General features: G+C 46.2%; 1 protein-coding gene across 2 annotated transcripts in view; it reads right to left on the minus strand.

Moving 5' to 3' along the window:
• GARNL3 (GTPase activating Rap/RanGAP domain like 3) overlaps positions 1–17,093 on the minus strand; it is a 127,095-nt gene that overhangs the window by 32,314 nt on the left and 77,688 nt on the right. For both annotated transcript variants that reach the window (XM_035015772.1, XM_035015773.1), the window contains 9 exons: positions 16,175–16,250; positions 15,389–15,487; positions 13,818–13,921; positions 9,889–9,997; positions 7,972–8,017; positions 6,809–6,915; positions 4,257–4,372; positions 2,049–2,153; positions 937–1,011 (listed from right to left, as the gene is read on the minus strand). In XM_035015772.1, coding sequence (XP_034871663.1) covers positions 937–1,011; positions 2,049–2,153; positions 4,257–4,372; positions 6,809–6,915; positions 7,972–8,017; positions 9,889–9,997; positions 13,818–13,921; positions 15,389–15,487; positions 16,175–16,250 — 837 coding nt within the window. The remainder of the gene's footprint in view (positions 1–936; positions 1,012–2,048; positions 2,154–4,256; positions 4,373–6,808; positions 6,916–7,971; positions 8,018–9,888; positions 9,998–13,817; positions 13,922–15,388; positions 15,488–16,174; positions 16,251–17,093) is intronic.

Genomic DNA, 17,093 nt, shown 5'->3' on the forward strand with positions numbered 1-17,093 from the left:
GACCTCACCATTTCCCTGAAACCAGACTTTAAAGTGTGTAGGTTCTGTAAGTCAGATACAAAGCATTTATACCTTTATCACTAAAGTAAATGCATTTGTAATTCTTTTGCTTTTATAATGGACATTTCTCTAGTGATGCACTGTCTGTGGATTTGTTCCATTTAACTAACTTTTACATGTTTGGAACACAGACATAACTAGGGACATGGAGTTTTGCTTTACAAAATCATGCAAACAGTAAGTTCCTATGCAACAAGTTTATGGTTTGCTCTTCTCTTCCTGATTACCAGCTAGTTTTTTTCCCCAAGGAAAGTGGAAATGAGAAGTAGATACACAGGCCACAAAATTTCTGGGTGACTGAATGAACTATAGATTAAGCAGTGGTTTCTCAACTGTGGTCCTCTGACCAACAGCATCAGCATCACCTGGGAACTCATTAGAGATGCAGATTCTCAGGGCTCATCCCAGACCTACTGAGTCAGAAATTCAAAAGGGGGTGATTGCAGTACACACCAAAGCTTGAGAAACACAGCCCTAGAGCTTTGTGGAGCGTGTCCAGGCACCCCATGAGAGCTTGTTAGAAATGCACAGTCTTCACTCCTCCCCAGAGCTGTAGAATCAGAACACGCATTTCGCCAAGACGTACAGGCAGTCGGTATGCACACGAGGCTCGAGGAGCACCACTCAGCCCCGTCTGCCTGACCAGGCCTGCCCCAGCAGCTCTGCTCCCCTTAAGCATGCAAAGGCACACACACGTTATGGAAATTGGGGGCTCTCCCTAAATGCTACTCAACTTTATCTGGGGCTTTCCCTGGGGACTCTGCAACAGACAAGCTCATCTCCCTCCTGTCCCACAAATCTCTGCCAAAGAATTGCAGTAACTTCACTGACAACAAAGGACATTCACAGGTGAACTTGAGAGCATCATGGACTCACCTCTTTTTTACAGATCCCCGAAGCCACCAAGCTTGACGGAGCATCCCCTCTCACAATGGATTTCAGTTTCAGTGCCTTACAGAACAGAGATCTCTTTTACAGTTGGTTATCAGGCAGTAAAAGAAGAGCAGGCTCAACAGTTGCGATTTGACAAGAATTTCTTAACAGGAGTAATTTTACACTAAAGTTTCAGGTTCCCACACTGCCCTCTCACTGAGCCAAGGAATGCAGCCTACTGACAATGTTCCAGCCCAAATGACCCCATCCCGTCATTTCAGTCATCGGCATCTCAGCGCAGAGACTCCGACATGGCGAGACCAAAAACATTTCCAGGTCCCCCCTCAAACTCGGTGAGTCAGGATCTCGGGAAGCACAGGCAGGGTGCCTCTGAATAAGGACCCACATCGGAGAGCCCCTGTCATGGTGCACCTGTCTGGGGCTAAGTCACTTGTGCCCCTAAGCTTTCCTGGGTCACCCTGCTTGGTTCTCTCCTTTGGGCCGGAAACTTGGCTGCCACTGGCAGCTCTCCTCCTCCTCCGTGTTGTGACAAGGGATCAAGACAGAAAGCTGTGTCACCTCCCAGAACTGAGACATATGAACGTCACATGGGAGTGAGGCAAAGCGGGAGTGATTTCCTCCAAAATCTGGAATAAGATGCTAAGTGGGAGCCACCTAACGCTGAGGATGGCTTCCAAGCAGCAGAGTGGGAACTCAGGGCCCCGAGGACGCCACCCCTCTGTGCTGACTCCTGCCACGGGAGTTCACGGTGCTTTTCCTACGTGGGCTCCTCGCTCTTCAGAAAATCCCCAGGAGGGAGGCAAATGGTACATGCTCCCTTGACAAGAGGGAAACCCGCCTGGGCCTTGCGGCCTCCTGCTTCGAGGCAGTGGTGCTCCCTCCGGCAGAAGGCTTTGCTCCCACTCCCACCCGCAGAGAACCCTGCCTACGTGGTTATCAAAACTCTCACTTGTGGTTTCCACAGTAATCCTACGAGAAATTACAGAGCTCCCACAGGAGTACGCAGACAGGAAATTCTTTGCAGGCAGGCCATCTGGTGTGGATGGGGCTCACAACCGCACATCTTGCCCAAGAAGTTTCAGAATAAAACCCACCTGCCCTATTCTAACAAACTCTGCCTGGCGGGCCTCCTCTTTCTTCCGTGCAGACTTGGGTGACTCTGGTAAGACGTCACTAAAAGATCGCCTATTGAGCATGTTCTAGAAAAGAAAAACAAGTTACAAATTCCAAATATTGTTGTCAAGTCTCATCCCCTAGCTTCTCCTAACGCACAGACCTATCTGTCCAAATGCTATTTCAACTTTCTGTACCCATTCGCTCCATAAGCATTCGTGGAGTGTGGCTCACGGGCCAGTGTCTGCGCTAGATGCTGGGGGTAGAAGGCTGACAGGCGGAGAGCCAGCGCTGCGTCTTGACCGCGAGCACAGGCTTTGAAATCAAGCACACCAGCAGCTCTGGGACTTACTAGCTTCCAACAGCTGATGGGGCCACCGCCTCACACAGCTCCGGGAATGCTGTTTGCATGGAGCGTCCCCCCTGCCTGCCCACTGGAACAAGGCGTGCGGCATTCTATGGGAACGGTACCCCTGGAGCTGGGCAACTCCTGGCCCCCGTGGTAACGTTGGGCAAGTGAGCTAATCTCAGAGTCGAAGCATCTTTGCGTGGCTAATACTTGTCTCCTAGGCGTGTGATGAAGACTACATGAGGAGGTGCTTGCAAGGGGCTGGGCACAGTGCTTGGGCACACACTCAGTAAATGGCAGCTCTCTTCTAGGGTGTAGTCAGAGAATGGGCACACTCCTTCAGTCAGCAGGTACTGAGCGTGCACCTGCTACTCTGGCAGGTGGGGGGCGTCATATACAGTCCCTGTCCTTGTGGAGCCCAGTGTAATGGCGGAGTCAGACCGAGGCACTGATTACATGATCGGCACGTGGCAGAACATCTATGAAGGGGATGTACATACGGTATCTGAGAGCATCTAACAGGGGAACTTGGCTTCAATGGGGGGCTGGGGAAGGCCTGCCTCAGATATCCATGCTTCAGCTAGGACCTGAGGGGCACTGTGTCCTCATCTCGGCACCCTCTCTGCACCCCTCCCTGACTTTAGGGGAAAAAAAGGAATGGACAGATTAGCGATTATGGCTTGCTCTTTAAAGCCCTGGGGTTAGTCTGGCCTAATCCCTGGGAGCAGTTAGGGTGTACTGGTCAGCTGGAAGTCAAGGGGTACCCTATAAAATGGTGGTGGTCACTGTGCCCAAGGGAAAGGACCATATGAGCACCAGCTCATTATGATAGTTTTCATCTCCGCACGTAAGCACCTGAAACCCAACACCCCATTTATTTACAAGCATCACTGGCAGGGCCTTTTGCAGGAGTTTACGAATGCAAGGAGTCAAGGGGAGTCTCCCTACTTGTTCTGTGCTTCCCTGTGAAAGGCAGGAAATGCTTCTGAACAGCAGTGCTTTCACTCTGCATTAATGAGCCCATGGCATCTGGTGATCTCACACTGAGTCTGGAGGCCTCCAAGGAGCCTGGGTGCCCTTCCAGGCACTGAGGTGCCACTGGGTCTCATCAGTGTGGAGATACCTTCAGCCTAGGAAGTGTCTGGCACAAAGCAAATCTGCAGTAAGTGGAAATACTTGTTTCAGGTGCCTGAAAATGGGGCTAGCCAGTAAATCTCCAGAAATCCTTAAAAAGCTCCCAGGCTCTCTCCAAAATCCCCACTCTTGCCTGTCCATCCGCTCCGTGGCACTGGTAATGCTGAGTAGTATACCACCAAGGACAGCCACCCCAAAAGCACTCTCCAATGCTCCCGGGATTGGTGACTGACACTCATGCCCCCCAGCCTGCCCCTCCATTTCCACGGGCCTGTGATTTCTGAAAATCACTCTCCTGCACATGGATATTCAACACTCTCTCATGGCAACAATGAAAGAATGAATGTCAGCCCTGTGGCCACAGCCTGGTATTAACAGCAGAGATCGAGGCGGCTCCTACGCTCTTCTTCTTTTTTTTTTTTAATATATATATTTTTAAAGATTTTATTTATTTATTTGACAGAGAGAGATAGCGAGAGAGGGAACACAAGCAGGGGGAGTGGGAGAGGGAGAAGCAGGCCTCCCGCCGAGCAGGGAGCACGATGCGGGGCTCGATCCCAGGACCCTGGGATCATGACCTGAGCTGAAGGCAGACGCTTAATGACTGAGCCACCCAGGCACTCCGACTCCTATGCTCTTCTAACCAGGACTCATCGCTAGGACTCAAACCCATGAGAAGGAAAGAAGACCACAGACCCGGACTTACCTTATGCAAATCTGGCATCAAATCCTGGTATAAAGATCGAATCAACATATCCAGAGTACGTCGACGTTTCTGGGCAAATGTTGGGGTTTCCAAAGTGGCTTTTTCACCATTAATTACTAAAAAAATCAAGTTATAAAGGGAGTTACAAAAATTAACATGCTATTGGAGAATGTCCTTCTCTCAAGGAAACTCCTCACAGTGAACACCACCCACTTCCCTAATACTGGTATTACCACTGGCACGACCCTTCCTTCATGGAAGAATGCTTAAAAACTCTAAATGTCTCTATACAAACCCATAGTCCATAGGTATGTCTGTCTTACCTTTCCTGTTGGACTGTAAACTTCCTGAGCAGAGGGTATATCTAATTACTTGAAGACCCAGTACACATCGAATCTGCCCCCATCCACCATTCCTTCCTCCCATCCAACCATCCATCCACCCACCCACCCGCCCACCTATCCAACCATCTAAACACATCCCTCCAACACATGGGCCAAACCACGAGGATGCCATTCAACAGGATTAAATATATATATTTGCTACATTTTGTTAAGAAAAATAACAATTGCCTAACAGAGTACTAGGATTCTTACCCTAATAGAAGTTTCTCCTGGGAAAAAAAAGCTGGTGGCTAGTGGACTACAGACACGAAGAGTCAGTAAAGTGGAATGTCCAGTTCCACATTAGAGCACAGAACAGAAACTGTGCAATAGGGGGTTTGGAGCTTGAAGTCAAGGCAGTTATGGGTTTGAATCCTGTCTGTGCTGCCACATTCTTAGGTAAATTATTTAGCTTCTTGGGGTCTCATTTTTCACCCTGTAAAACGGCTATAACCATATTTCCTTAGAGGGTCATTGTAAGAATTTAAATGATATAGTACATATAAAGAGTTGGCACCATACTGGGCATATCAAACTGAATAAATATGAACTGTTACTTTTCTCATAGGAAGGGCCAAAGGAAGGACAGTGTTCACAGACTGAAAAATGAACTTCTTGGGCTCAGGCATTTCCTAGATAGGATCTGAGTGCTGGGGGCAAGCTGGGCTTGTTTGTGGCAAGACATCTCTTAAGGAATTTAAACTGCATGCAGTTAAGGCATGCCTACTATTTTCTCTAATTCTGTCTTTGGGAATTTTTTGTTTGAGGATATGTTCTCCTTAGTATCCCAGAAAAAACAAAACAAAACAAAACATTTAAAATGACCTGTTTCAGCCAAATAAGGGGAAAAGTCAAAACTTTTGTTGAAATGCCATTTCCTGTTATCTTGGGAGTTTCCTGCCTGGCCTTCTTCTTCCCTCCTGCTGCATCCACTTTGAATTCAAAGAGACTTCGGATCCCTTGGCTTCTACCTTTTCTCTCAGTCCATCAACCCCTCATGATCCATCCTGGCTCCAGGCTTCATCTCTTCAACACCCCGCTTCACAGCCCAGAGCCTTGGTTCTTCCACTGTATTGACCGTGCAAGGTTTTCAACTGTAGATCAAGCCTTCGCTTCATTCCACCCAAGCATCCAAGGGGGCTGCTCAAAGTCACTCTGTTGATTGGCTCCATTTAAATCAGCAGATACACTCATAAGCTGGGTTCTTAGGTTGCCGAATCATCTTTAATCGTGATTCAAGGGCTCCATGCCTGCAGCGGCCCCTTCCCTGCTATAGGCACTATGGCAAAGACTGCTTACTTCCTGACCCCTGCTTCCAAGACCCTCCCCATTTCTAGCTGCTGAACCCACTCTCTGTTGCTGACTGTTTCAGGTCTGTTTCTTGCTCTCCACCTGATCCTCTGGACTTGAAACACATGGACCCCCTTTTAAGATGCAGGCAACTTCACATACAATTTCGGATCTCTGTCTTGTTTGGAAAACCTGGACTATCTGGCAGCCCTGGGCGCATGCTCCTGAATGGGGTTTGCAAACTGTACTTGTAGCTATAATAACCAAGGACTACTCCGGGGAGGGATGTAGCCGAGCTCTTGTGGTTCAGAAGATGGGGGCACAGGGTCAGGTATCTGGGTATTATCGGTGGAGCTAAAATGTATATTCACCAGCTAGCGAAGCCTGGATGGTCAGGTTCTGCACTATCATATCCATATTCTCTCTGTTGGTCTGTCTGTCTTCTCCCCCTGCTCCCCACCCCCCCCCGCCGCTAACAACTCCCCTTTCCCTAGGTACATACGCATATAACCACCCTTTGTCCCACCTGCTTCCCACTCTCTGACAAAGACACAGATACACATGTAGCCAGAGATTCAGAAACGGCTATAGCAGAACCCTGGGCAGCAAGGCAAATTTGAGGCCCCCTGTATCAAAAGCAGGTGAGTGTAGATAAACTTCAAGGCAGGTGGGCAGCATGGTCGATATAGACTGGGACACAGGAGAAGATCTGCATAACACTACCAGAAAACTAAATGCTTCTCATGAAGAATTAACAGAACATGGAATGGGATCAACGCTTAAACAATGAGACTTTTCTTATACAGCATCCTCGAAGAATCTGAAAAAATGCATTCTAATGTAGAACAATCTGCAAAAAATTTCAAAATAGAAACTTACATTTCACTAGCAAAAAGTCCCTGAATTCCTGGTGGTCTGTAAACACCGGTGGGGATGGCAAGGGGGGGCCAAAGAGTGGTACGCTTTCTTCTGAAAATATTTTCAGCCTATGTAGAGAACATTTCAGAATTATTTGGTTTTTCTTTAAAGATCAGCAATATTCAGACCTTATATTTGTTCAGTTGCCTATGTGATATGTCAAGAATATTCAGTCCATAGGAGGAGTGCTGTCTCTGGGCTGCCAGAGGCTCAGCCACCGTACAGCTCTCCCATGAGCTTTAGGATAGAGGCCAGGTCTTCCTGCGTTCTTCATGGTCCAACCTACCAACTTGTGGGCAAGGTCAGGAACACCAGGAATAATAGCAAAGGCCACCATTGAGCACCCTGTGCATACCAGGCAGCAAACTTGGTATTTTAAGATATAGCATCAACCGATTCTCATCAACCTGCCAAGGTAGTAGCATTACCTTTATTCTGTCCTACAGATGAGGCCTGCGACTGAGAAGATAAACACTTGATCTTTCAAAAGCACAAAGTTAATAAGCGACAGACCTGGGATTCCAACCTAAATCTATTTGGCTCAAAGTTCATGCTCTTTTCACAACATCACGATACCCTTTTAATTTCTGAGAACAGAGGGGTACATGGGCCAGGACGTAGCCTAGGAAACGGGGTCTGGTCAAGATCAAACATAGTAAATTTGTGCCCATTTTAGAGTAGAATAAAATTCCAAACTGACCCTGACCCTTGGGTCTACTGCACAGGGAGGGCAACACTATATGGAACAAGCTTTTCCCAAAGAGATGATGGCCTTGAAGAAGTTCTATTGGTGAGGACACTCGCATCAAATCAATCAACAAATACTTGTATTGGGAGCCATCAAATGAATGCCAAATTAATAAGTAAACGTGAGGATTAGAACAAGCAAACCGAGGGCGCCTGGGTGGCTCAGTCGTTAAGCGTCTGCCTTCGGCTCAGGTCATGATCTCAGGGTCCTGGGATTGAGTCCCACATCGGGCTCCCTGCCCGGCAGGGAGTCTCCTTCTCCCTCTCCCACTCCCTCTGCTTGTGTTCCTGCTCTCGCTATCTCTCTCTCTGTCAAATAAATAAAATCTTAAAAAAAAAAAAAAGAACAAGCAAACCGAGAGAAAGTCATCACCTACCTGTAATTGTCATTTTGTTGATCATACCTCACTAAGGCAAAAATATCTGTGGTGATGGTTAAGGAAATTAATCAACAACCCAACGCTCACGTCAATGGCTTGTGCCTTGAAATCCCTTGTGTAGAATCATCCTAGACCTGCACTTTTGGGCTCAGGGCATCTGTCACCCTTAGGTTGAAATGGAGCCTTGACTTCTTTAAAAGAGACAGCTCAGGAAGACATAAGTTCAACCTCTGTGTGCTCATCCTTTGGGGAAAGAGCTTAGTCTCTCAATCTGTCAGAATAGCAATATAAATACAGCTATTATGCACCTAAGCAGCCAACAAAGCAAAAAGAGCAATTCCTTTGCTTGGAAATATAAAACATCCCAATATGAAATTAGACATACATTTCCCCTCACCCATTTTGAAAATAAAAGCAATTTAAACGTTTCCACCGCACACCTTCCCTCTCCTTCTGGCTTTCACACACAAAACAAACCAATGCACTTGGCAGCAGCGTCTCAGCAGAATCTACTTCTCTTGTGTCAGGTGCGCGGAGCCTAAAATGGTACCATACCTTGTCCAGCTTTCTTTCTCCTATTTTGCCTCCTCCCCTGCCAGGTCCCACCCTCGGCATTCCTCTGCTAGGGCTAATAGGCTATCAGTCCTTCAGTCGTTTCCATTCCTGGACTCGGAGGAAAGAATCTGCATTAACTCTTTGCCTGTCCCTTTCCAGAAACAAAGGCAAGCCCCAAATCTAAAAGTTACAGCTAAAGGAAATTCTAAAAATGGTGACTATCTCTCGGCCACTTAAAGAGCCACCTCCCTCGCCCCCCCGCATGGTGCTCGGAGAAAACTTCTATTTCACAGGAAGAACTGCCGCAGGAAAGGGGAAATAGTGGCCCTAAATTCCAGTGAATGGAGCAAGATATCACTGGATAAGCAGGGATGGGAGCAAAAACCATTATTATTGAAGTGTAGGTGCATATATGTTTTCTTCCCTGCTCTTGTGGAAGAAATTTGGCTGTTCCCCACTTTTAAAAACTTATATGCTGTATTGTTAGGTTACAATGAACAAGTCAAAGCATGCAGAGCAATCTACTTCCAGATGTGACAGGTCACAATGGTCCTGTCTCCCAACATTTTTACTGGAGTCTTCAGGGAACATGAATAGCTAGACCAGAATTTATTCTGAAAATGCTTATTAGCTGCCTTTTATTTACTATGTACAGCCTGTGGAGGCACTACCTTTGGGTCTCACTGTGGGTCTCACATCACAGCCCAAAGCCATGATGGTGTCTATTGGGTTGGCCAAGCTCATGTCCTGTGCCTGTCTGCCTGAGCTGAGCTTGGACATTACAGAGAATTTCAGCAGGACTCTGAGCTAAGCAGGGATGTGAGGAAGCAGAGGGAAAAGTGAATGAAAATATGATTAATTCCATCATTTCTTAAATTTCAAGAGGTGGTAATGCAGTAGCTATCTCCAGGGTTTAGAATCAACAAAGAAACATTATTTTGACTTTTTATTTTAACTTGCAAATTTTTATTTAACTAAATTTAACTGAACTCTAATAACTTCCATTCAAATTTTTATTTAAAGCTATTTCTTAGATGGTTCACTACCTATGATTCTAGTTCTGTTACTACTGATGGATGGTAGGGAGTTTCCCTTACTTCAAAGACTACCCAAGGAAAGGAAAGATATTCTAGAAGCCAAGAATTCTCTGAGAATGAATCCATCCATTATTCCAATGGATGAAGAAAGATGAGGGCAGAATAACCCCAAAGGAAAAATCCAGAATAGTGGCTCTAAAAATCTAGCGATGCAAAACAACTACAACAAGCAAGTCAACTGTCAGATTTGTGTTGAGGGTCATTTTAGTCCCATGAGGCCGACCAACAGCTCACTAAACTCATTCACAAAGGTCCAGGATACGTGTAAAGTGGGAGCGGATCATGGAAGGCTTAAAGGCAGGAGAAGGCTCCTCTCCCTCCTGGAACACAATGGTGACGATGTCATTTCCAATGTGGCGCTTCCTCTCCACCTGGATGTAAGCATAAGTAACATCACCAAGGAGGTCACTCACACATGGCAGATTCACAGGGTTAAAAACACTAAAGCAATATGGCAAACCGCAACGATCACAGAGCCCTACATTTCCTCCATCTTTGACTTCTTGCCTCCCGTGTTTTACCAGCCCCGCATCCTTGCTCTCCTATCCATCTCCTCCGCACCCTGCCCAAAGCAGATCTGCATTTCCTCTTGTCTCCCCTTCTGTGGCAGCCTCCTAACTAGCCTCCTTGCCTTCATTCTCTCCCATTTTGCTGCTGTGTGTCTACCTTCACTCCTACATCATCTTCCTAGCCTGGCATTCAAGGCCCCCAGACAAGAGGCATTGCATCAGAATTCCCTGGGGATGGGGCTCAAATATGAGTATGTTTATAAATGCCTTAGCTGGTTCTGAAAGATGTACTTGGTGAGGACAATGGGTTTACCTAATCTGACCTCAGCTGACCTTTCAAAAATGATCTCCTAGATCTGTGGTCAGCAGATTTTTTCTCCAAAGGGTCAGAGAGTACATAGTTTCAGTTTTACAGATCATATTGTTGGTTTACAACCATGAGCTCTGCTGTCACAGTACAAAAGCAGCTAAAGGCGATACATACATGGATAGGCGTGGCTGTGTTCCAGTAACACTTGATTTAACACGACAGGCAGTACGTGAGATTTAGCCCATGCTCCGTGGTTTGCCAACCCCTGTCCTAGACCTTAGCTTAATCAGCCAAACAGAATGATTCACTGTCCATGGATCCCTGGTGTGTCCCCTCTTCTACACTGTCAGCTCCTGGAGAACAAGATCCCTGTCTGATTCACATTAGATATCATTCCCTTTTTGCAAATGCAGAAATGAAGGTTTAGAGATGTCCTAATAATGTGAATTCAATTTAACTCAGAAAGTCGTTATTTTTGGCAATGATTTCTTGGCCATGACACTATGGCCAACAAAAGGAAAAATGAGATAAATTGGACTACTTCAAGATTGAAAGCTTTTGTGCATTAAAGGATACTACCAACAAGAACGGGAGAAAATATTTGCAAACTACATATCTGATAAGGGGTTATACCCAGAATATATAAAGATATGCTGCAACTCAACAATAACAAGTCAAATAACTTGATTAAAAAATGAGCACAGGAGTTGAATAAACATTTCTCCAAAGACGATGTGATAAACACATGAAAAGATGCTCCACACTGCTGATCAAAACCGCAGTGAGCTGCCATTTCACACCCATTAGGAGAGCTATTCCAAAATAAAACAAAACCAAAGAAAATACAAAAAGCCAGGTAATAACAAATGCTGTCGAGGATGTGGGGAAAGTGGAACTCTCACGCGCTGCTGGTGGGAATACAGAATGCGGCAGCTTCTGGGGAGAATGGTAGGCTGGCTCCCCAAACGTTTAAACACAGGATTACCACATGACCCAGCAATTCCTCTGAGATAAGAAAAGCTGCAGGAGAGTCAGAGTTCAGTTTTGGACCTGTTAGGTTTGAGGTGTCTAGCCCAGGGGGTTGTCGAGAAGAAGGCTGCACACCTGAGTCTGGACTTCTGGAGGGAGGTCTGGCTGGACATGTAAATTTGGGTGTTGCTGGTGTATAAAAGCTCTTTAAAGCCCTGAGACTGGGGGAGATCACTGATCATTGAGGGAGTGAATGAAAGTAGGAGGAGGAGACAAGAGGGCCAAGAACTGTGCCCTGGGCCAGGCAAAGCTCCCCATGCGTCCAAGATCACAGAGCTAGTTCTGGCAGAGCTAGGACTGGGCTCGGACGGGCAGCTCCCAGAGATCTGTGCTTTTATCAGGTACTAAATGCTGCCTTCGGGGCCTGAGGCTGAGAGACCAGGCAATGTGAGTGGTGGGGGACATCATGACGTGTTATGAGGAAGGTGAGGTCCCAGAGAGGCAAATATCAACACCGTCCCCCCGTTAAGGTTTGATTCAGCAACAGAGAAGAGAGGTGGACATCACGAGAATACCAGAGCCTACAAACTCTGTGCGAACTGGCTTCTTTATGTCAGATTTGGGATACGGCTTAGACCGTTCCACTTGTGTTCTTGATGTTAGGAGGTCAATAAGCACCAGGATTTTTGAGCCAGGCTGGCCTCTGTCTTTTTGTCTGTTACGCTGAGCCCCCGAGGTACAGAGAGAGGCTCATGGTCAGGGGTCCTTCTCTGCTCTGCCCTGACGGGGTACACTGAAGGTTCACTAGCATCCTGTGTTTGTCTCTCTTCCCACCTGCATGATCTTCCTGGTGATAGAGACAAGTTTCAAAGTTTTCATTTTCCTCGTATCTGCCAATGCCAGGCCAGTGGAGGACCCAAGTGCTACCCACGGAGACACCCAAGATGTTAAGAACACCAGGGTCCAACTGGGGACGTTTCACTCCTGACCTTAACATATGGACAGCCCCTCAAAGAGATAAGGTTAATGACTTCTGAGTTGGGCAAAGGTTGAGTTGTCACATTCCTTCCTCCTGTCTTTCTGGCTAATGCCCCATCTGTCACGAGACATGGGCAATTTGGGTGATTGTACAGGGCTGAAAAGGTCGGAGTGGGAGGAGGAGGAGGACTGTAAAACATTTCCATGGAAGTTCTGTGGTATTATTGTTGACCTCTTACAGCTCATGATGACTGTGAAGGTCAGCTTGGCCCCTCTTCGGCATGTGATCCTAAGAGATTCAGCTTCTGTAGCAATTTAGGTAGCCTCAGCCGTGCAAAGGAGGATGCCTTGCAGGAAGTAACTTCAGCAACTAAGCAGTCTTCCTGGGCCAGGGTACTTCCTGTTTCCACCTGACTTTTCCCGGAGTGAGCCCTCCAAAACCAGAACAAGCTTACAACCTCCAGTGGGTCTCCAGTGCCTGCAGGACAAATCCACCAACTCCCTATTCCAGGCCCCAAACAGTCCAAGGGGGTCAGCTCTTCCTGCCCCTCCCTGCCATGTCCCCAAAGCACCTTGATCTCTCATGACTGGAACACTGCATTTTAGCGCACTGGTCTGCGTTGTGTCTTTCCCCCTTACTGAAGTCTTATTGAAATAAGAATTATAGGTGCTCAGAAAAAAAGCCTTCTTGGCCCTTCACATCCCCTCCCTCTCTAGGTTCCTATTTCTCACAAATCTTTGCTGACCAACTGTCCATTCATGTTTGTGATATTTATTCATACAGATGCCTTCAATGTTTAAAAAAGGGAAAGAAGCTAATAAAGTTAAGTGGAATCCACCACCCCATGCCCCCCGCACCAAATCCTTCAAAAACCAGCAGCACGTGTCTTTGTTAGGTCTGAATTCCCACAAATTGGGAAATTTTCTCCTGGAAATGGCCAGTCTCTGGGGTAAGCGAGGAGGGTCTCAGGTAGCTTTCTCCCCAACAGGGCAGAGCGTGTGCAGATACCCGGCGTTCACCCCCTGTGTTCATTTGAAACATGCTTGCCAACCATCGCTCAGGGTCCGCTTATTTTATGTCCTGGGTAGTCTCAGATGAGATACCAGGCACATGAAGAGAAGTCACAGAGTGAAGGCAACATCCTGCAAAACAGTTTCTCGAGTCTGTAAAACCACACTCGCGCATGTGTGTGCGATGTTATCACTGATCCTTTATTTAAGGAGACAGCATCAGTGAGGATGGTTCTTCCCAAGGCTTGTTGAGAGTCCAAATATACAGACTGTAAACAATATCCCTACATTGGTACCTGAGGTTCAGTTCATATATTAACACACTTGGTTTCTAATGCTATGAAATCAGAGCGATGATGCTTTCTCCACGTTTCGGTCACTGTGTGTTCTCAAAGAGCCTGTGTTCACACGTACCTGCTGTTTGTTCTCTTTGGAATACGGCAACATGGTGGAAACGTGAAACATGATCTCATGCCCTTGGTACACGGTATAAACTGAATGTATCCCTGTGGTGTCATCTGTAAGATACAAACATGCATTTAGGAGGCACAGAGAATTCCGAGACCCTGAGGAAATAGTCTTTATTTGCAGGCTAGGGGAATACAGCATACAGTTAGTACATTCCCAAAGACCATTCTGGATTATCCATGAGTGGCAGCAACAGTAGGGCTTACTCTCCAGCTGATACAAGGCTCCTGCCCACGTGGAGAGCCCTCTTCCTCCCCGCTCTAAGCTCACTTGCTGTCTGATTCACGTAGAAGGTTGGGCTAAAAAGGAGAATGTGCTATAATTCCTTGCCTTCCAGTTACTCCTGGGGTACAGGACAAAATTAACACAAGACGACATACAAATAATTATCATGTCCATAAAACAAAGCAAGTACGCTCACTGGCAGATGGTATGGCGGCTGAAAGCACTGGCTCTGGAGTGAGGCAGACCTGGGTTCAAGTTCTCAGCTATGTTCCTTTTGACGAGTCACCTCATCTTTCTTGGAGCCTCAGTTTCTCAATTTGAAAATGGGGGTGAAATTAGTATCTAACTCCTAGGGATGTGTACAAGATTCCACTTGTAAAGTGCTTGGCAGGGTGCCTGGCCATAGCCAGGGTCAGCGGACGGTGGTTGTGACCGTGACAGAGAGGCTGAGTATTGGCGATGGGATTGGTGACCTCGTAAGCCCTGCAGGTTCACCACGTGCTCATGCACCTTGCTGGACCGTTCCCCACACTTTGGCCAGCAAGTTCGGCTCCAAGGTGCAATCTCATCCCACCACGCCTCTACTTAAAATCTGTTCGTGACATCCAATTCCATTTACCATAAAATCCAAAATTATTCATGTGATCTCAAACTCTGTGGGACTGCCCCCTCCTCTTCTCCAGTCCCTCTGCCATAAAGATGTTCTCTTAGTTTCTAGAACATATCAGGCTCTTTCCTGACTCAGGGACTTCACAAATGTTCTTTCGCTTAGAATTCTCTTCTCCTCTCAGGACTCAAATTACTGCTCATCATTCCCTTGGGGAAGCCTTCTCTCATCCCCCAGATTAGACAAAATGCTCCCATGGCACTCTGTACTTTTTCTTCTTTGTTCCTCCAAGTACTTTACTAAGGTATTTCGTAATTATCTGTGTAATGTCTGTGTTATCCCCTGGACTATAAGCTCCTAGAAAGGCAGGGACCATGGTGGCTTATCCATTGCTACATCCCTGGAGCCTCTCACAGCCCTGGAACACAGAGGTGCGCAACAGTAAGTATTCACGGGCAGACCATGGTCTGCCACACCGAGGGACTGGGAGGGCTGACTTGGTCTTGCAAAACTCAATGGAGCCCCCAAATGTGTCCAGCCACCCTGTGTCAGACTGGGTGTGAAGCCCTTCTTATCCCTCCCAGTCCACCCCTTCCCCCAACCTGGGTATAAGTCCAAATACAGATCAGGCTGGCTGCTAGAAATTATACAAATGACAACAGAAGAGATCAGGAGGTGAACTTACTTTTGGTGTCCAGACCGCCGCGGTAGCCTGTCCAGCCCTTTAGGGTGATTTTGTCACCCAGAAGATTTAAAAATTTTTGAAAAGCATCACTTCCAATTTCTGTAGGAAGAGGTAAAGTGTGAAGAAAATACAGAATCCACACGTCTTCATTTTCTAACTACGCACTGAAATCCCTTGAACATGAACGAGGCTCTACAGATGGGTGCAGCAGACGAACACAACAGAGAGGTCACACTTCCTTCCCGGAGACCACGCAGGAGATTCCACAATTCCCAGGATTCCAAGGAAAGGACAACCACGAATCAGACTGACCCACCTTCCTGCTGCCACACCGAGATCATGAGGGTTTAGTATTGCAGAATGAAAACACTGTTACTGCTTCTACTAATAATGAATAGGTATCTAATATGAAAGGTGCTGAAGAACAGGAAAATGGCACCATTTTATCATTCTCCCAACCATAAAAATCAGAGAAAGACCTTCCTCTGCTACTGGGACTATGATATAGAACCAAATTCTTCATATCCCATATCATTTTCTGGTTAGACTCCCTCTCGGGCGCCAGTGCCTGGTGCAAGTTTGGTGACCAGTAAATATTTGTCAACCGAATGAAACTGGGCAACACCTGCCCTACAAAGTTTACTCGGAAATTTACCCTAAAATTTCACAAAACAACTGGCTTTTTCTTTGTATTAAGGACTCCAACTCAACAGGTAAGTTCAGTTTGGACTGTCAAAACCACAACAAGGCAGAACAGGGTCTCAGCACAAATTAGGGGACACTTACCGTTGCTGAGCATCTCATCATCCGTGAGCTGCCCGTCTTTGGCAAAGAGAACCCCAAACTTGAAATTCACAGAGCCCTTATGAGAAGACAACAAAAGGTGTTGAATGTAAACTTTATCATCAGAACATATACAGTTACGAGATGTGCTATTCATTACTTAGGAAAACTTCAGGGACCAGGATGGATACTCGAGGCATTACTTATTCTCCTTCATCTCAACTCTGACCAAATTAACCAATATTAAATTAATATTCCTTTATTTCTATAGGTTTAACCAATATTAAATTAATATTCCTTTATTTCTATAGGTTTTGATAGCTTACGGTTGAAACTCTGTTTTTATGTGAGTTAATTCTTTTGTAACTTCATTACTAATGGCTTCTGTAGGACGCCAGGTCCATTCTCTGGCAAACCACTGCTCAAAGAGCCAGCAGGAGCTCATGGGCCTGGTGCCATGTTCTGATCAGCTAACACAGGGGAGAGTTCAGTGTAATTCAAAACTGAACACAACAATCTTAGGCTGATATCCTATGGGCTCTTAGGTATAGAAACGGAAAATGTAGGCAATTTGTTCTAAAAGCTCATTTCCCCCAATTCTTAAAGATATTGAATCTCAAGAAGTCACAAAACAGATGTGTGGGGGAGGGGAAAGGAAATCAAGAAGTAGCTAGTACAAATGTTCAGTCTACTACCCTCGACTTTAAAGCCTGGATTGAAATCTGATCCTGTGGGAATAATAAATACCAAATGCAAGATGATAGGTTCTATAGGAAGAGAGAGGAAAGAGATCAGATAGTTCAACGGTACTTCCAATATTTTTTTCCTTAAGCTGGATAACCGGTTTATAGGTCTTCGTAATATTATTCTCTTTTTTGTGTGTGCATCTGAAGTATTTCATAATAAAATAAAATCCGAGGTT

Source organism: Mirounga leonina, unplaced genomic scaffold (assembly GCF_011800145.1).
Source record: "Mirounga leonina isolate KUSES-001 unplaced genomic scaffold, KU_Mleo_1.0 Mir_170, whole genome shotgun sequence".
NCBI classification, from domain to species: domain Eukaryota; kingdom Metazoa; phylum Chordata; class Mammalia; order Carnivora; family Phocidae; genus Mirounga; species Mirounga leonina.